The sequence below is a fragment of the Bos taurus genome, chromosome 24 (genome assembly GCF_002263795.3).
Source record: "Bos taurus isolate L1 Dominette 01449 registration number 42190680 breed Hereford chromosome 24, ARS-UCD2.0, whole genome shotgun sequence".
Taxonomy (NCBI): Eukaryota; Metazoa; Chordata; class Mammalia; order Artiodactyla; family Bovidae; genus Bos; species Bos taurus.
The window spans coordinates 2360698-2381705 of NC_037351.1; the positions used below are offsets into that span (position 1 = coordinate 2360698).

Genomic DNA, 21008 nt, shown 5'->3' on the forward strand with positions numbered 1-21008 from the left:
CGCCTGCTGAGAAGGGGAAGCCAGCAACAAGAGGCAGCAGATCGCCTGACTCCTCTGACAGGAAACACCCAGAGGAGGCGAGTCCACAGGCAGGACATTGGCGGTGGCTGCTGGGGGCTGGGCACGGAGGCAAGTGGGGGGTTCCTTTAGGGCGTGATGAGAATGCTCTAGAATAGGGCTGTGAGATGGCAACACAACCTGTGAACACACGGAACCTCACTGCGTTCAGTGCGAGGCAGACTGACCGGTGTGCGTCTTCTCATGGGACTTGAGGACCCCAGAGGAGACGAAGCCACGTCCGCAGAGCTTGCACTTGTAGGGCTTCTCCCCTGTGTGTGAGCGCACGTGCTGCTTCAGGTGGCTGGACTTCTTAAAGCCTTTGCTGCAGTAGTCACACCTGGGCACAAGGCAGACAATGTCAGTGCACAGCGGGATCACCAGTGAGACACCCCAGGCTGGAGGAAGAGCAAGCGTTCTCCACCAACAGTTATACACAGTCAGGCAGAACGGTCACAGAGAGGAGGTGTGCACACCAACAGTTACATACAGTCAGGCAGAACTGTCACAGAGGTGAGGTATGCACACCAACAATTATATACAGCCAGGCAGATCTGTAACAGAGAGGAGGTGTGCATACCAACAGTAATACATAGTCAGGCAGAACTGTCACAGAAAGGAGGTGTGCGCACCAACAGTTATACATAGTCAGGCAGAACTGTCACAGAAAGGAGGTGTGCGCACCAACAGTTATACATAGTCAGGCAGAACTGTCACAGAGAGGAGGTGTGCGCACCAACAGTTATACATAGTCAGGCAGAACTGTCACAGAAAGGAGGTGTGCGCACCAACAGTTATACATAGTCAGGCAGAACTGTCAGGAGGTGTGCGCACCTACAGTTATACACAGGTAGAGCTGTCACAGAGAGGAGGTGTGTACACCAACAGTTACACATAGTCAGGCAGAGCTGTCAGAGAGAGGAGGTGTGCACACCTAGTTATACACAGTCAGGCAGAGCTGTCAGAGAGATGTGCACAGCTACAGTTATACACAGGTAGAGCTGTCACAGAGAGGAGGTGTGCGCACCTACAATTATACACAGTCAGGCAGAGCTGTCACAGAGAGGAGGTGTGCGCACCTACAGTTATACATAGTCAGGCAGAACTGTCACAGAAAGGAGGTGTGCGCACCAACAGTTATACATAGTCAGGCAGAACTGTCACAGAAAGGAGGTGTGCGCACCAACAGTTATACATAGTCAGGCAGAACTGTCACAGAAAGGAGGTGTGCGCACCAACAGTTATACATAGTCAGGCAGAACTGTCAGGAGGTGTGCGCACCTACAGTTATACACAGGTAGAGCTGTCACAGAGAGGAGGTGTGTACACCAACAGTTACACATAGTCAGGCAGAGCTGTCAGAGAGAGGAGGTGTGCACACCTAGTTATACACAGTCAGGCAGAGCTGTCAGAGAGATGTGCACAGCTACAGTTATACACAGGTAGAGCTGTCACAGAGAGGAGGTGTGCGCACCTACAATTATACACAGTCAGGCAGAGCTGTCACAGAGAGGAGGTGTGCGCACCTACAGTTATACATAGTCAGGCAGAACTGTCACAGAAAGGAGGTGTGCGCACCAACAGTTATACATAGTCAGGCAGAACTGTCACAGAAAGGAGGTGTGCGCACCAACAGTTATACATAGTCAGGCAGAACTGTCACAGAAAGGAGGTGTGCGCACCAACAGTTATACATAGTCAGGCAGAACTGTCACAGAAAGGAGGTGTGCGCACCAACAGTTATACATAGTCAGGCAGAACTGTCACAGAAAGGAGGTGTGCGCACCAACAGTTATACATAGTCAGGCAGAACTGTCACAGAAAGGAGGTGTGCGCACCAACAGTTATACATAGTCAGGCAGAACTGTCACAGAAAGGAGGTGTGCGCACCAACAGTTATACATAGTCAGGCAGAACTGTCAGGAGGTGTGCGCACCTACAGTTATACACAGGTAGAGCTGTCACAGAGAGGAGGTGTGTACACCAACAGTTACACATAGTCAGGCAGAGCTGTCAGAGAGAGGAGGTGTGCACACCTAGTTATACACAGTCAGGCAGAGCTGTCAGAGAGATGTGCACAGCTACAGTTATACACAGGTAGAGCTGTCACAGAGAGGAGGTGTGCGCACCTACAATTATACACAGTCAGGCAGAGCTGTCACAGAGAGGAGGTGTGCGCACCTACAGTTATACACAGGTAGAGCTGTCACAGAGAGGAGGTGTGCACACCTACAATTATACACAGTCAGGCAGAGCTGTCACAGAGAGGAGGTATGCACACCAACAGTTACACACAGTCAGGCAGAGCTGTCACAGAGAGGAGGTGTGCGCACCTACAGTTATACACAGTCAGGCAGAGCTGTCACAGAGAGGAGGTGTGTGCACCAACGTTTAAACAAAACTGTAAGATGGTAGCAATAAAAATGTGTTAGATCAGATTCTGCTTATACCCGCAATGATTTTATTTCAAAGTCAGTAAAACCTATAGCAATCCTTCAGCAAAATAGTTGATTAATTAGAAACTATTCCTTTAAACGTAACAGGAAACTTATTATGTGCTGTTTTCTTTATGAAGTCATAAAACACTGCAAACCCTTCTGCTGCATTAGGATCAGAATCACCTGAGTCTAGACACCTGGAAATGTCAATTAATACATGTTGGTTGGTAAAATATTTTCACAAAACAGAGCTATTCTGAATAATATATAAATATCCACTGTTATTCTCCTCTTGGGTGTTATGAAACATATTATGGATGAAATAATTATAAATTTCAACATTTCCATTCATATATTATTAAAAACAAAATTTCAGAAAAATTATTTTGTTTCCGTGTTTTTTCTATTTCCAGGCTTTCATCTATAATAGAAAGGAACACAAAGCACACAGCTTGGCACACAGCAAGTTCTTGGAAAGTGTTGAATGTCAGGAAAGCCTAGGGAGATGTCACAGAGGAATCACAAGAAACCACTTCCTAGTCTCACCTAAAGATGTCAATGCAAAATCCCAAATTAAACATTAACAAATACTTGTTAATGGATAAATCAGAGTGTGAATAAAATGTTCTATATAAAGTACACAAAGAGCCTCGGACAAAAAGGCACGTTAGAAATTTAAGCCATTTCTGAAAACAAGGCAGCAGCCGCCCGCAGTGGGGACAGGAAGCCGCAGCAGACGCTTTACAGGGACAGCCTGCTGCGTCCTGACTCCAGCCACATCGCTGATTAGCTGCACAAGCTTTGGCAAGCCGGTCTCTTTGCAGAGCTTTGTGACGCTGCAGGCATGGTGCAGTGGGCATGAGGCACAGTGGGAGGGCCGCAAGCGCAGCAGCAGGAGCCTCGAGAGGCCCACGTACCTGTAGGAGCGCCGGCTCTGCTCTTCGGTCTCCTCCAGGAACGGGGGGCGTGGAGGTGGCAGGTCCATCTCCTCCTGGGGGGACTCCTGAATCAAACGAGTTGTCTAAAATGTAACGGAAGCACAGAGTGGACTACTTGAATATCTATGAATGAACATAAACACCTAACAACCAAGGATAAGCATAATCATAAATGTGCATTTAATGATGGAGAAAGCCCAATTAGGCCACTGCAATCATTTGGGCCAAATAAAACAACAAAAATCATCTACACCAATTTTATTAAAGAAATATTTATCTTCCATTAACTTGTTTAATACAAAGTTTATCCAAGCATGAAACTGATCTTACCATATTTTCCATGTATATTAAGAGATCACACTTGCACTTGCTCTGCTCTTACTGAGAGTGAACAAAAAGCCCCACTTTCTTAAAATATTCAGTCTCCTCGCTTGCTACAAAATCACAGGGTTGGGGGAAGCACATTCCCAGTCCAGGAGTAGCAGCTAGGAAAATAGGCCCTGAAAGTTTCACTGGAGGATCCAGGTCTTCCATTTGGCAAAAGCTTCCCACAGGGGCTTTTAAAGAGGGTAACACCTGATGGGCCCATCATCCCACCACTACTGAAAGATTTCCGAGAACGGCAAAATCAACACCAGAACAAAAACTTACATGCCTCCAACTTGGTGAGTGGTGAAAGTCACTCAGTCGTGTCCAACTCTTTGCAACCCCATGGACTATACAGTCCATGGAATTCTCCAGGCCAGAATACTGGAGTGGGCAGCCTTTCCCTTCTCCAGGGGATCTTCCCAACCCAGGGATCAAATCCAGGTCTCCTGCATTGCAGGTGGATTCTTTACCAGCTGAGCCACAAGGGAAGCCCAAGAATACTGGAATGGGTAGCCTATCCCTTCTCCAGATCTTCCTGGCTTAAGAATCAAACCAGGGTCTCCTGCATTACAGGTGGATTCTTTACCAATTGAGCTATCAGGGAAGCCCGATTTGACTAAGAAATAAAACCTCAAATGATGCATCTCAATATTTATATTTGGTCCGTTAGCATGCATTCTAACATGTTTCTTTCAAGATCCCACAGATTAAAATGTTCAGGTTTGATTGCTAAAGCACCATGACATCCTTCAGATGTTACCAAAGTCTGTTCCACTATCCTGACTTCCCTGACTTTTAACCGAAAATGTCAAGCCACGTGATGGGAATGAAATCTTAAAGTTATACAAAAATGTTTTAAGGGAAAAAAAGCCCTATATGACAAACATTCCAGTTTTTACAGGTGATGCAACAGTGTTAAAGCTGTAACAAGCATGCATATGCTCTTAAGTAAGTGAATTTTACAGTGAAAAAATTACAGTGAAGAATAAGCTAGAATTAACTTATTCTTGTTTAACTACATTAATGGTGTCGGTGCCAGGCACCTAAAAAATTACAGTGAAGAATAAGCTAGAATCTGCTCACGAGGACACTTCTGTAACACTCACTACATTAATGGTGTCGGTGCCAGGCACGGGAAGGAGGTTCTGCTGGTGGAAGCTCGTGGAGAGGGCCTGGGACTCCAGTGTGCTAGAATCTTGTAACTGCTGGACAGGGGGGAACGGGGTCTGCTGACTGTATGTATCAGTCACTGTAAAACCTGAAACAAGTGAGAAAATGTGAGTTTCACCAAAAATACTAAAGCTACACACACACACAAGAAAAACAAAAAAAGCTGGTTTTACAAATAAAGCTAATTCAAGTCACATGTGTGCTTTCTGAGCTAGAACCAGGGTCGTCAGTCTTATCAGCAGGCTCTGAAGTGACCTGTGCACAGGCTTGCATCCTCACAGGGCCAGCAGACAGACCAGCCACAAGGACACACTTACCTCTAAGTCCCAATTGCTACTCAATTTCCTTTCCTTGGCTAGAAACTACATGTAGCGTGGTTATTAAAATCACTTACTGGAAAACCTGAACAGACTAAAAAATAATGTGTGCATACACATGTACACACACACACAATATCCATGTAAGAAAGCATGCAGTTTGAAATCATACATTCCAGAAGAGCATTAACACACACACACACACACACACACACACACACACACACACATATCCATGCAAGAAAGCATGCGGTTTGAAATCATACATTCCAGAAGAGCATTGACACACACACACAGACACCCATACACACAATCCATGCAAGAAAGCTTGTGGATTGAAATCATACATTCCAGAAGAGCATTAAAGGAAGCTCTCGAGGTTACTGTAAAGTTAAGCCCAGCCAGGCACCGCTCATTATTAAGCCCCAGGTGAAACCCACCACTGACCCTGAGACAAGCCAGCCGGTTCGAAGGACTGCTGAGGGGGTGCCTGCTCGTGAAGCTGGTCCATGTGCCCCTGCAGGGCCTGCTGTGGGGCCACGAACCTGTCTGAAGACAGAAGTAAGAGGGGCTCACAGACCTGGAAGTTACCGCAGGCCTACCAGTCTGTCCAAAAGGATAGGTTTCTTTTTTTCCCCACAACTTAGCTTCCTTATTTTGAAAAGACAGTAGGAAGACAATGCAAACATAGTGTATATAATTTTATATATTTGGGGGTAAAAACTACAAAGTCTTGATCATAGACCAAATACATTTTGGGACCATAACAAAACAGTCAGCCGGCCGGCCAATCGTCTGTTAGACCTGTAGGAGACCCTGGGCCGGACTCTGTCACTAAGCTTGGTGTTCCCAGGGAAGCAGGTGTCTTTCTGAGTGAGACCGTCCTGCAAGAGGCAGTGCACTGGACAAGGAGCCGAGGCTCCAGGGACAGAAGGCTGGCAGCCTCACCCTGTGGAGTCTGGGAGTCGCTGGAACAGAGCACACACAATCACACAGATGAACACGCATGAAAACCAAAGGCTTCTTGGTGTCCTCGGGTAACAGTGGGCTACAAAGAGTACATATTGGAAGGTCCTATGTCTACAGCTCCAAATGCCTCGCAAACGCTCACACGTACCACACAGCACAGGCTGTGACTGCAACAGTCAGAGATGAGAGCACCAAGAAGGACTGGGGGATGCAGGCTGCAAACTCTTAGGAGGTAAAGCTCACCTTCCTCTGCCTCCAAAGGCTGCCCTGCCATCTGCGGGCCCAGCCCCGCCTCTTCGGCGCTCACGCCGTGCGGCGGCCCCAGCTCCAGCATGGCCCCAGGGTTGGCGGCCACGGCCTCGGTGCTGGGCTGCAGCGCCTCGCTCTCGATCTCCACCTGCATCGGGGTAGACACGTGCATGCCCTGCTGGTCCACAGTGCTGTCATCCATGGAGGAGGCCTGCTGATGCTGCTGGAGCTGCTGGGCGAGCTCGTATCTTCAAAAGGAACCAACAACAGTCCATGGTGTCAGGTGCGGTCAAAAACCAGGGGCATGGGCTACTACTGCCCAAGCTATAATTTACTCAGTAAATTTACTTTATCTCGTTTTGAAGTCATGATGGCAATCCAGTTGAAAGTTAAATACTATTAATAATTCTGAAAGAAAAATCAGGTCCCCTTATTCTTAAACACTTTCACAGATTATATGGACTTGAAGGAAACAAGAGATTTTTTAAAGCTTAAAAAAATTCAAGAGAGGCCACATGTTTCAAAGTAAAACCCTCCCAACCCAAATGGTGCAATGAGCCCAAGTGCTGGGAAGAAGACCCGCATGAAATGAGGCGGAGCCCTGTTAGACTGCGTTCAGCACTATACACACACGTGGGGGACATGGGAAGTCCTGGGACCTGCCAGGCCGTGCTCGGCCCAGTGACCAGGTCCACAGGCTACAGCATCTGGTCGGCGAGGCATGTGGCCAAGTTCATTTTCTGTAGGAGCCTTATTCCTGTTAATATCACTTTTCCATGTACAAAATATACCCAGCGTATTTTCATCAAGGCCAACAACTTTTCTTTCAAAGAGAAAAATGAACAATGAATTCAGTGAGTGAATCAAAAAACTGAAGGAAAAAAAAAAAAGCCAAATCAAAACCCAGCTCAAATACAGATCTGATGTGATCAGAAATGCATTTCTGCAAGGGCTCCATCTAGAGACGAGACAGTCCTCGGCTCAAGCAAAAATCCAAGTCAGCAGCAATGACTGAGGTGTGATAGCTGAAATATACGTTCCCTTCATCGACAACCTAGAATAATTACCGTGCAGGTAACACTGATGATATGCCTGGAAGCCACGGAGTCAACCAAGACTTTCTTCTTTGCAATCTTCACTTCATAATTACAGTAGGCATGGTCTATCAGGCATTTTATCTACTACTGATGGTCAGTTTTAAGACAGTTTACAAAGCATTTAGTGCAACACAGACTACTTCAATATCATATTAAAAATAAAAATGTTATGCTTTAGTCTATGGTTCTTAATAGATCCTTAAACGCGGATATAGAAGCTTCCTTAGATCAAGCTAGAAGTAATAATACAGTAAAACAAAGACAACTATTTCCTAAAAACACTCTCACCGAAGTCGTGTAACCACGCAGATGATTAGAAGGTGCCCTGCAGGGCCGCACCTACCTGTGCGTTTTCATGTGCTTCTTGCAGTTGAGCGAGGTCTTAAACGTCTTCTGGCAGTAGGGGCACATGTAGGGGCGGAGGTCGTTGTGGATGCCCATGTGTCGCCGCAGGCTGCCCCCGGTCGTGAAAGCGCCGTTACAGATCAGACACTTGAAAGACTTTAGGCCTGTGTGCGTTCGCACGTGCGCTTTGAGCACTCCTGCGGAAACAAAGCCTCTTCCACACTGAGAACACTTAAAGGGCTTTTCACCTGTATGGGACCTGAGAAGAAAAAAAACAGCAATGAAGGAGCACCTTATGATTTCACAGCGCCTTATACTTTAGAACACACTCTCATAACTATCGCACTTGACCGCCCCCACTTTCCTGCTTCCAATGGCACCCCTGAGGCTCTACGCCCAGGTGACCCATCTAAAGTCCTGACACAAAACCAGACCCCACGTCCTCGTCCACGTTCCATCCTCTCCTCGTGACCCCTCACTGTCTCTCCTGTGACCAGGTTTCTACTTCCTTCTCACTGTTGCTAGTGACAATAATTAATCTAAACTCTGATGAACACATCTGAAAAACTGTGAAAGAACATTAACCCTAATGAAACAAACCAATACTTCTCTGACAAGTCCTAGAAATTGCAAAAACTTAAAAATAATAGTGTAAATAAAAATCAGGAGCAATTTGTGGGTAAAATATTTTGGTCAAGACACTAAAGGATGAAAATGTGTGTGTGTGTCTTAGTTGCACAGTCACATCCAACTCTTTGCAATTCTATGGACTGTATGTAGCCCACCAGGCTCCTCTGTCCATGCAATTCCCCAGGCAAGAGTACTGGAGTGGGTAGAATACCAATGATCAATAAACATTTGGGGGTCAAAAGTGACATTTTAAATAACAAGAGCCTAGATCTGATATTGTGCCTGATGAACTATGGAATGAGGTTTGTGACATTGTACAGGAGACAGGGATCAAGACCATCCCCATGGAAAAGAAATGCAAAAAAGCAAAATGGCTGTCTGGGGAGGCCTTAGAAATAGCTGTGAAAAGAAGAGAAGCGAAAAGCAAAGGAGAAAAGGAAAGATATATAATCATCTGAATGCAGAGTTCCAAAGAATAGCAAGAAGAGATAAGAAAGCCTTCTTCAGCGATCAATGCAAAGAAATAGAGGAAAACAACAGAATGGGAAAGACTAGAGATCTCTTCAAGAAAATCAGCGATACCAAGGGAACATTTCATGCAAAGATGGGCTCGATAAAGGACAAAAATGGTATGGACCTAACAGAAGCAGAAGATATTAAGAAGAGATGGCAAGAATACACAGAAGAACTGTACATAAAAGATCTTCATGACCCAGATAATCATGATGGTGTGATCACTGACCTAGAGCCAGACATCCTGGAATGTGAAGTCAAGTGGGCCTTAGAAAGCATCACTACGAACAAAGCTAGTGGAGGTGATGGAATTCCAGTTGAGCTATTTCAAATCCTGAAGGATGATGCTATGAAAGTGCTGCACTCAATATGCCAGCAAATTTGGAAAACTCAGCAGTGGCCACAGGACTGGAAAAGGTCAGTTTTCATTCCAATCCCAAAGAAAGGCAATGCCAAAGAATGCTCAAACTACCTCACAACTGCACTCATCTCACACGCTAGTAAAGTAATGCTCAAAATTCTCCAAGCCAGGCTTCAACAATATGTGAACTGTGAACTTCCTGATGTTCAAGCTGGTTTTAGAAAAGGCAGAGGAACCAGAGATCAAATTGCCAACATCCGCTGGATCATGGAAAAAGCAAAGAGAGTTCCAGAAAAACATCTATTTCTGCTTTATTGACTATGCCAAAGCCTTTGACTGTGTGGATCACAATAAACTGTGGAAAATTCTGAAAGAGATCGGAATACCAGACCACCTGACCTGCCTCTTGAGAAACCTAAATGCAGGTCAGGAAGCAACAGTTAGAACTGGACATGGAACAACAGACTGGTTCCAAATAGGAAAAGGAGTATGTCAAGGCTGTATACTGTCACCCTGCTTATTTATTCTATGCAGAGTGCATCATGAGAAACACTGGACTGGAAGAAACACAAGCTGGAATCAAGATTGCCAGGAGAAATATCAATACCCTCAGATATGCAGATGATACCACCCTTATGGCAGAAAGTAAAGAGGAACTCAAAAGCCTCTTGATGAAAGTGAAAGAGGAGAGTGAAAAAGTTGGCTTAAAGCTCAACATTCAGAAAACAAAGATCATGGCATCCGGTCCCACCACTTCATGGGAAATAGGTGGGGAAACAGTGGAAACAGTGTCAGGCTTTATTTTTTGGGGCTCCAAAATCACTGCAGATGGTGACTGCAGCCATGAAATTCAAAGACGCTTACTCCTTGGAAGGAAAGTTATGACCAACGTAGATAGCATATTCAAAAGCAGAGACATTACTTTGCCAACAAAAGTTTGTCTAGTCAAGGCTATGGTTTTTCCTGTGGTCATGTATGGAAGTGAGAGTTGGACTGTGAAGAAAGCTGAGCACCAAAGAATTGATGCTTCTGAACTGTGGTGTTGGAGAAGACTCTTGAGAGTCCCTTGGACTGCAAGGAGATCCAACCAGTCCATTCTGAAGGAGATCAGCCCTGGGATTTCTTTGGAAGGAATGATGCTAAAGCTGAAACTCCAGTACTTTGGCCACCTCATGTGAAGGGTTGACTCATTGGAAAAGACTCTGATGCTGGGAGGGATTAGGGGCAGGAGGAGAAGGGGACGACAGAGGATGAGATGGCTGGATGACATCACTGACTCGATGGACGTGAGTCTGAATGAACTCCGGGAGTTGGTGACGGACAGGGAGGCCTGGCGGGCTGCGATTCATGGGGTCGCAAAGAGTCGGACACGACTGAGCGACTGAACTGACTGAACTGAACTGAACACTACCACTCTTAGTATTTATACAAGTCACCAGGTAACTAAATCACTTTCTATCTCTGAATCTGTCACCTTACCTGATGTGTTGTTTAAGATGACAAGACTTTTTATAGGCACGATGACAGTAAAAACACTTGTATGGTCTATCTGCTTCATTTACAAAATTGTTATTAAAATAACTTTGAAATAACTGGTTCCTTGGAATGGGCTGGATAAGACCTACAAAGCAAAGGAAAATCAGGAATAATTCACTGTCAATGTACCAAAAAAAGTTAAATGTCAAAAGGTGCCTGCTTTACCCAGAAGATAAGAATCCTGAGAAACTAGATTCCAATGTAACAACTAAATGCTATTTTCATTGTGTTAGGAACTGGATATTGAAAGAACACCTATCAGGAAACACAAAGTTAATGTAAGACAGATTTTTTTTTCCAACATAAAGGAATATTTATATTATCACAGTTATTTCTCTTTGTTCTAGAGCCAGTTTTTCACGGATTTCTACTTTTACTTTCTATGTAAGCATCTGCTGGAGTCAAATTTCTAAAACTACATCAACATGTAGGACAGTCCGAGTTCTTGGACTCTTGTTTGTTCAGTATGAAGACTGTACCCTAGGTACTACAACAAACTCAAGACAGAAATAATTTCACCATCATTTTTGTGTTCTAAAAGAGTCAGGGTTTTCATAGGAATTCTATTAAAGGAATATCTGCAAACAGCAAAATGACAATCTTAAATATTTCAGGTTTTACATACTTTCAAGGAATAAAGAATTCCCTTAGGCTGACCGTGTGATAAGTATGTCTTCATCAAGCAATAATTTATGCAGTTCAGCACAAGCAATAATTTATGCAATTCAGGACGAATTCAATAATTCACTGAACCCTCTGAATTATTTAATATCTACCTGAAACGACAAGAGGAAGACACACATAGCCAGCACTAGCTGGGCTGTGCCTCCTCCGTCCAAGAACAGGCCCCACCACACTCCCTGCCCCTCAGCTGCCATGCACTTCCACGCCAGGGTCCCCAGCAGGCTCCTCCAGCACACTGCTCTCTGGACGGCCCCTGACGGTGCAGGCTACAGAGCAGCCCTGTGCCCTAAAACCTCCTCCTTCCTCGCGGCTCTCCTAGTGTGCGTAGCCCATCCTCCTAGTCACGCAGGGGCCAGGATTTGAGCATCTCTGAGCCGCGTGTTAGGTTTTGCCATTTGCCAGTCCTGGAGATCACGTTTGTGAAGATTAAATAATACTATGTGAAACTGTTCTGTTGTGCTGTTTGGTTTTATGAGCTGCCAAAACTGCGTAACAGCATCAAAGTACTCTAACCTACCACAGATTAGTGTCTGTACGCTAAACAACTAAACACCCCAGGAATGACAGTCCCTAGGAAGCTTGGTAGAAATCATACATAAAGTCACTGTAGACTGATATCTGGGGGTGAATGCTCTTAAACTTGTCTTTCGGGGCTTTCCATTTCTTCTAGAGTCAATTCTGATAAGTATACCACTCTAGAAAAAATACATTTCATCTATATTTTCAAATGTATTAGCAAAAAGTTGCAGAGTATCTGCAGTGTTTAACTCATCTGTACCTGTGCTTATAGACTGAGTCTCACTCCTAATACTATAGGCATTTTCTCAGTCTTCAGTTTACCAGAGACATGTCAAGTTATCTGTTTATTTTCTAAAAGTTGTAAAATTATGTTCACTAGAATTTCATCTTGTCTTAAATTTTTATACTTATTAATTCCTTTTTGTTACTTGTTTTTCATTTTTCTACTTTTTTGAGTTATATATTTATTTTCATTCTTCTTTAATAAGAAACAGTTCTTAAAAGTCTTAATTTCTCTGATAGCAGCTTTGGCCCATTCAACCTGCTTATAAAATGTGCCATTTCTTGTCTGTAATTGCAGTTTTGAGTCTTTCTTTTCCATATAACGAAAATTTAGATAGCTATTTTCTATTATGTTTTCACTGAACTATAATAAAGGATTGTTTCTTTTACAGTTTCTATTTTTGAAAACCTGAAATTTCTTTATACCCCAGAATGTGATCAACTTCTACTTCATGCATATTTAAAAGAGCACGTACTTTGGAGTAAACAGTTTTAAAGGTATTAAATCACCCTTTTTATATGTGTGCTTCAAATCCTCTTCAGTCTCACTGTGTCTAAACTGATCTAATTGAAGACCTCTCACTATGGTGTAGAATTTGAATATTTCTCCTTTCTTCTGTTTTTGGTTTATATATTTTGATGTTATGCACCTAAATACGTAAAAGCTCATGACTGTTGATCATCTTATCAGTGGACTACCACTGACATTAATCCACAGTATCTCTCTTTATATCATTTAAGCTTTATTTATACCAAATCATATTTTGTTTGATACTAATTTTGTTCACAGACTAGATTATCTTGCCTAAGACGATGAAATACAGGAACTGCATAAAAATGTAAATTCTTGCACAGAATTTAATAAATTTAATTTTGCTCTAAGACCTACATTTTCCCAAACATTCTCATAAGCAGTGTTTTCTTTTTAGTTAACAAAATCATAATTTCCCTTCATTATAACATCAAGCCTAAAAAGAACTTAAAAACTGGCAGACTTTTGTTTTAATCAGAAGGTGAGAGCCGCCCAGAGGATGATCTGTGATGCAGACGATACGGCACTCTGGGTGCCGCACACGACAGGTCCCCAAGGAACAGTCTCCTCGGCGAGGACTCGGATGCCAACACCCTCACTCACACACTTCTTCTCGCCAGGAACATAATCTGAGCAGCAGATTAAGGTACAGACAGAACTAGGATTTTAATTTCTCTGTGGGACATACTGGCCCACAAAGCAAAACACTTTAGAATAACTCCCCCTGCTCCACGCGTACAGCTATCTAACTGTGCAGACCACAACACTCCCCCACCTTGCAAGGTACCCAAGGAGGGGACTCTTACCTACGTCTGTTATGAGAATCGGTTCCTGCAAAGGAATGTCGGGGACTGGGACATTCGCCTTGCCCACGCGAACCTTGGCAGGTTTACGCTGGTGCCTCATCTTTCTCAACTCCGTGTGTTTAAAGTGAGAGGCGACATGAGTCTTCCTGTGGCCTGAGGTTCGGAACTTCTTGTCACAGTGAGGACAAGCAAAAGGTCTGACTCCTAAACAAATGACAATGGAATTATTCCAGAGACATACATTTCAGTTAAGGTCAGCATAAAATTCTAGTATTGCAATATTGATTGGAATACTCAATCTGCCGTTTCATGTTATATGTATGTATTATTTCATGGATATTATCAGTTATTTCCCTTGTCTGCATACAGTGCACTTTATAGATGTGAAGGCACGTAATAAGAGCATTTTACGTAAAAAAGAGCATTTACTATTTTCAGGAGAAAGCCTAAAATGGTAAAGTGGGTGCTCCAGCAACCAGGCGCCCTTGAGACACTAGGCTGCGTTAAGGGCTCCTCTCACGCCGTCCACAACCTGTAACTGGAGGAAGAGCATGGCCCCAGGCCTGTGGCCAGCATCCACATGCTTGGGTCTCAACAGCACTCAGCCGGGCCAGCGCTGAGTAAACCGGCAGCAAATGCTGGTGTTGGAGGATCGCGCTCCTGGTCTGCGTCTGAACCTGCTGCCCGCGGCGGCTCCCTCCTCACCACCCCGTGCTGGTGCCCTCACTCCTAAGAGGGCATGAAGTACTCCCTCTTTGGGCCGTGGGCTCCACGAGGACCCGCTCGTGCGGGTGCGGTTCAGCCTACGGAAGGTCACGCGGCCTCGTGACACTCACGAGCACGAGTCCCCCATGGCCCGCCATCCCTGCGCACCTGTGTGCAGGCGAATGTGCACCTTGAGGCTCCCCGAGGTGGAGAAGCTCTTCATGCAGTACTGGCACTTGAAGGCCTTGATGCCCGTGTGTGTCTTGATGTGGGCGGTCAGCGTGCTCTTCACGGCGAAGGCCCGGAAGCACTGGGGGCACTTGAAGGGCTTCTCGTGGGTGTGGATGCGGATGTGGCGCACCAGATCGCTGGGCTTGCGGAACTCCTTGGCACAGCAGGGGCACACGTGCCAGCGCACGCCATTCTCCTCGCGAATCGACCCTGGGGGGGCAGCAGATGGGCCCAGCCCGGCTCAGCAGCGAGCGGAGGCAGGCGCAGACACCCTGCGGGGCCTGGGGCACTCAGACCGCACGCCACACCTGTGTGCTTTCTGCCACGGCAGAGGGCGTGTGTCATCAACTGTGGGGATGGCTGAAACCTCCGTAATAACTGAAATGAAAGACGACTATGACTGAATCCTGCAGACAATCCTAAGAGCTTCAGGAAGACACAAATCATTGGCTGAGAGAGAAGAATTCTAACAAGACAGGTACGAGGGCATAAATCAAGAATAAGCAGTATAGACTCATCTGCTGGAAATGCAAAGAACAGCAGATCTCATCCAACTACTACGAAATTAACTCAAGGAACAAGAAGAGAAGGAGCAAAGTTATAGTAACTCTTGTCTGAGCCAATCTGTTATCACTAATAAAAAATACAAATAAAAAAATAAAAATACTAATAAAAATACAAATAAAATGATTAGGAAATGGTAAGTTCTCATGCGATAGAAAGGAACTAGACAGTTAAAACAAAGAAATACTATATTTAAATGAGTTCATGATTCATGAACAAATATAGAAAATTCTTCAAATATAAAAAAACTCTAAAAAGTTTTATTCAACCTTGAACCAGGCTTAAAACTATTTCCATCAGAAGAAAAATCAAAGTAGAATTTGTGGAAATATAATACGTAAAATAATATCTAAACTGGCAAACTTCTAATTTGACAGAATCACCTTTTAAAATTTTAATTAGATTTATTCATCAGAAATTAAACAGATGCCTACGATAAGAATCCACTTGAAATCAAAAAGGTTTGGGCCATGTTGAGGAAATTCATCAGAAAATTTTCACTGTTTATTGAACTGTGTCTGTACAGACATTATTTTATTAGGGGAAGAGAAAAAGTTGTTTCCTTCTCTTTGATATCAGTAAATACAAGGAATTTTCTTTATGCGCAAGGGAATTTGCAAGGAGAGAAAATGTATATTCCTGAAGATAATGCTCTTTGCAGGAATAAGTAACATAGGAAAGGAGGTTAAGTAAAAGAATCCAAAATAATATTTTTTCTGAAAACAAGAACAAAGAACAACATACACAAACCATGGGGGTTGGGGGGGGAGGGGGAAGAGCAGGAAACAAGGGAAATGTTTTTTTTTTAATGAGAGAAAGATATTTATTTTATGGTGATATTTCTCATATTGAGAAAGTCTAAAACTTAAGACTGCTTAAACTAACAGACAAAAACTAATTTAGAAAAGTGCAATAATTACCTAAATGTCTTACCATGACAAATCAGAAAAGCAAGGAAGAAAAAGGAAGTCTCTGTTAGCTAAAGTCTGGAAATCACCTCCCTCAACCCGATTTTTTTTCAAGCAAAAATGAAAATACATCTTTAATCACATAAGGTGACACACAACTGTCACCAGGTTCTAGTTATTTCTGGGAATAAAGTGGAACAGAGACACAGACTGGCAGCTGGAGCTGGAGCCTGACACTCTCCACATGCGCCCCGCAAGTATTTCCTTGGCCCAGGCAGTGTTAGAAAGAGAAAACTGAATCCAGATTTCTGACCCTGTGACAAAATGTAAGATCCGGAAAACCAGTTCTTCATTTCCACATGGCAATCCTTCCTGGAGTTGGGCAATAGCTTTTCTCTTCAAACACATCAATAAATTTTAAAAGAAAAAAACATATAGTCATCCTCAAGATGAAAAGGGATTTACTAAAACTCAACATCTAGTTTTAAGTTTTTAAAAAACTGCCTAAAAAAACAGGAGGAGGTGAATAAAATCTATCAATAAACTGTTTGACTTACTGGGAAAATACTACAAGCAGCCCTACTATTAAGGTCAGGAAAGAGTTCACTACCACACTGCCATTAATTTCTCGTGTTGGACAGACGCTAGCCAATGTAACTAGCTAAGATACAAAAGCACACAGTGTACAGGAAAAGGTGAGATTCCTGTTTACAAATGACGTGGCTATACACCTAAAAACTAAGACTCAGAAAAAGGCCCACATTTTAATCTATGGAAATCAACATTCTTCCTATCTACAGTCAAAATCCAGAAGAAAATTTTAAACTACTACTAAAATACGGAAGAAAAGAAAAGATCTAAGTAAGTGGAAATGCATACCCTATTCAGTACTGAATGATTCTTTAAATTATATAGTGCTTTACAATTTTCAGAAGTTTCACATACATGATTTCATATAATCCCATACTAACCCTATTCTTTGGTATAAAGACAAAAAGTTACAAAGGCATCAGTTCTCTCTAATTAAGTCACTTACATACAAATACCGGGGCTTCCCAGGTGGTGCTAGAGGTAAAGAACCTGCCTGCTGATGAGGAGACGCAAGAGAAGTGGGCTCCATCCCTGGGTTGGGAAGCCCGCCCAGAGGAGGGCATGCGACCCACACTCCAGTGTTCCTGCTTGGAGAATCCCAGGGACAGAGGGGCCTGGTGGGCTATGGTCCACAGGGTCCCAAAGAGTCAGACACAACTAACACGACTTAGCACAGCACATACAAATACCAACAGGAGTTTTTCAGAACTAGTTTTGGAAGTTTAGTAGATGTTTTTAAAGTGCATATGAAAAAATAAATATGGGAAAATAGTGAAAAAAAAAAAAACAACAACAACAACTTTAAAACAAGTGAAGTGAGAAAGGACCAGATGTCCTAGTTATAAAACACACAATAAAGCTAAAACCATTTGGTATTACAACACATGAATAAAAAGACAGATTACTAGAATAAAGTCCAGAAAAGACTCACACGGGTTTGAGAGTGTAATATATGATGATGGTGGCACTGCATTTCAGCAGGGAAAACACAACTTAATAAATGGTGTTTGGGTAGCTGGGTGCCCATCGGCAACAAAAAATAAAACTGAGTCAAAGATTTGGTTTAAAATACAGAAGTGTACAGATGGTAAATGGACATATGGTGGTGATCATTTTATAATGTAAAAAAAAGAAGAAAATCAAAGAGTAAAAGTGTTAGGTAAAAGCCACTTTTTCCATAATGTCAGTGTTGAAGTCTAAGTGTTAACACAAGTCCAAGGGTCATAAAACACTGACAAATTTGGCTATTTAAAAATAAAACCTATCTCTCCCTTCTGCTATATGAAAACAAAAAATACTTCTCCCTTTTAACTCAAAAGTCAAGCAAATCAGAGAAGAACACATGCTACAGAGAACACTGTTGAGGCATCTTGCACATAAGACACCAGGTGGCAAGAGAGTAAAAACCACACACGCAGCATGGCACACATCTCACTAAAAACAGTAACACAGAATACATACTACTACGCCTGTGCTTGCTGGGAGACACAAGACCCCGTGAGGCAGCGGCCGGGGGCCCAGCAGGAGCAGAAGGTGCGCCCACCGCCCACCGCCCACCAGTGTGCCTTCTGAGCCGTGCGCGACGATCAGTTCTGCCTACTCTCAGAAAGACTTAAAAACACGTGTATTTATTACACACTTACTATGTGTCAGGCACTAGTCGATTCTCTTTTATTTATCCCATCACTGTCCCTTTTACAGATGAGAAAGTTGAAAAGTTAACTGACTTTATTAAAACTTCATAATGAAGATGGTTGGATGGCATCACCGACTCAATGGACACGAGCAATTGAGCGAACTGTGGGAGATGATGAAGGACAAGCAAGCCTGGCGGGCTGCAGGCCATGGGGTCGCAAAGAGTCGAACACAACTTAGTGTCTGAACAACGAGAAGCAATGATTTACATGTCACAAGTTTTATGATAAATATAAAAGTATTTGTTAAATATTTAACTCATACATAAAATACTTCTTAAACAACAAAGCAAATTCTACTAAAAATATTCATTCTTGCAAAACTGAGTAAATCAGAGTGATGGCTTTAGATGCCTGTATGTGTTCAACTTGGAAATGTAATTAAGGTTAATTATTAGCCGTTAAGAAAATGTTATGACTTATGAGACAAGAATAGTTTGCTTAGGGTCTTCTTAGGGTACACCAGATGGTATCAACTACCCCTGAAGAAATGTTTTTGTTTTCGGAAATGATCATTACATTAAAAGTATACTGGTTCCTATAAAAGGAAGGACTCTTTTTAAGGAGCGTCTTTATATAGAAACATGCCCCCAGTAATATTCTCATCACACATCAGAGGTGATTAAAACAAAAAAAGCTTGCTCCAACCTATACTAAGGATCACGTTTAATCTAAAATTTACTAGAACTACATAAACTTGCTCAGTACTCTAAATATTTAATTTATTCAAGTATTTCAAAAATTAAAATTTGCATAATCTTTATAGACTCTGTAAGTACAACACTGCATATTAAAATAATGTACAATATGGTTAATTGCAGTTCCATTCTGGAATCTCCATATCTTTATAAACTCTGTAAGTACAACACCCTGTGTTAAAATAATGTACAATAGGGTTAACTGCAGTTCCATTTTGAAATCTCCATCTGATGCTCAGTGCAGAACAGAAAGCTGTTTCTAACCCTAAAGACGGAGGACAACACGGGATGAAGTTTCCCCTTCAGCACCTTCCGGAGGCCAGTCTGGCCTGCCCTCAGCCACGTCCAAGCACCTCCGTATGTTCAACACGGCAAATGCTGTAACTGGTATGAACGTTTCACAGGGACTGTGGGTATTCATCAGTTTATCAGGTGTACGAGAAGGAGATGTTCAAGAACGCACGGCTAACGTGGGACCTCCAAGGCCACCACACAACTGACAAAAATGTGTGGAAATGGCCCTTATTTCCTTCTTGCCTCTCCAGATCCCAGGAAAACCCAGACAATAAACTGCTTGGGTTCCATCATCCTGGTTTTCACTTGGGGAGGAAGGGTCAGATCAAAAGAAGAGGGAGAAGAATGAGAGTAGGGCCAAGATGTTTTGTAGGCTGAGAATCAAAGATTTCACAACCACACGTTGGCAATGAGAAAATGCGTTCTCAGAAAGAAGTGTTAACACAGATGACAGGGTTAGTCCACGCCTCCCAAGAACAGTTAATGCATTAAGCAAACATCTTTACAGCAACACTTCTCCCAAAAGGCAGGGATCTATCTTATCCATGAGAGACACAATAAGGCCTGCTCCTGCCTGGTGAGCCAAACCGAGCCCTGAGGGATTGCGGAAACGCACAGAACGCATTCCAGCTGCACACGACTGACCCAGGGGACCAGGGGTCCTGCTTGTCTTCGGGACTGAGGGAGGAAGACCCCCTGCTCCTATGAGGCGGTGACGCGACCTGGCCTCCAACAACCGCCCGAGGCCCCCAGAGAATGAGAGAGGAGGGCGAGGAAGGAGACATGCGTGACGCAGCCCCGTCTGTGGGAACGCACACCGCTCAGCAGACGCGAGGATGCTGAGGGGACAGCAGGAACCCAGCTTCACCACAGCATGCGCTTGCATCCAGACGCCCAGAGGGGAGGCAGAGACGCAGGTGGGGCGGGCTTCCAAAGGCTGGGAGCCGGGGAGCAGACGGCGCCGCTGGGAAAGGGCCGAGGGTGGGGCAGGGGGGCTTCAGGAGCATCAGGTGGGGGCTCTGGGGGACGATGGAGCAGAGACTGGTGGGAAGGGCTGGCAGGAAGGAGGGCTCAATCACGGGACGTCAGCTGCCCGCGGCAAAGGGGCAAGTTCAACAAGGCTCACCACAAACAAACGCTATTGGGTAGAGACGATTGGAGCCTTCAACAACACATCCCCTTCAGAAGGAAAAAGGAGGGCACGACTCAAATAGCAACTGACCACCCCAATGTCGGAACCTTAACGCGTGCTAAAATTACCTGGTAGAAACGGTGATTTCTTCTTTATAATCTTTTTCTCCTTTTTATCCAGCTTCTCTGGGCTTTCCTGCTCTTTCTCTTGCTCTGTGTCTGTAGGGTCAGCTGGCTCACTTGAAACGCTCGTAGCGTCTGGGGTCTGGCCCTGAGCTGCTGCGGCCTTGGTGTGGCTGGGGTCGCTCGGATGCGCTGCAACTGGAATTGAAGACAGCCCACTGTTTTCTAAGGCTTGCTGAGACAGAACAGAACTAGGA

At 43.9% G+C, this 21008-nt stretch overlaps 1 protein-coding gene across 8 annotated transcripts in view; it reads right to left on the minus strand.

The window, feature by feature from the left end:
* The window catches only part of ZNF236 (zinc finger protein 236), a 70242-nt gene that overhangs the window by 26522 nt on the left and 22712 nt on the right, over positions 1–21008 (minus strand). For 7 of the 8 annotated variants that reach the window (XM_059881009.1, XM_059881005.1, XM_059881004.1 and 4 more), the window contains 10 exons: positions 20758–20986; positions 14686–14958; positions 13813–14016; positions 10933–11074; positions 7948–8208; positions 6502–6755; positions 5737–5838; positions 4909–5060; positions 3413–3516; positions 246–397 (listed from right to left, as the gene is read on the minus strand). In XM_059881009.1, coding sequence (XP_059736992.1) covers positions 246–397; positions 3413–3516; positions 4909–5060; positions 5737–5838; positions 6502–6755; positions 7948–8208; positions 10933–11074; positions 13813–14016; positions 14686–14958; positions 20758–20986 — 1873 coding nt within the window. The remainder of the gene's footprint in view (positions 1–245; positions 398–3412; positions 3517–4908; positions 5061–5736; positions 5839–6501; positions 6756–7947; positions 8209–10932; positions 11075–13812; positions 14017–14685; positions 14959–20757; positions 20987–21008) is intronic. The other variant, XM_059881006.1, reaches the window with a different exon arrangement.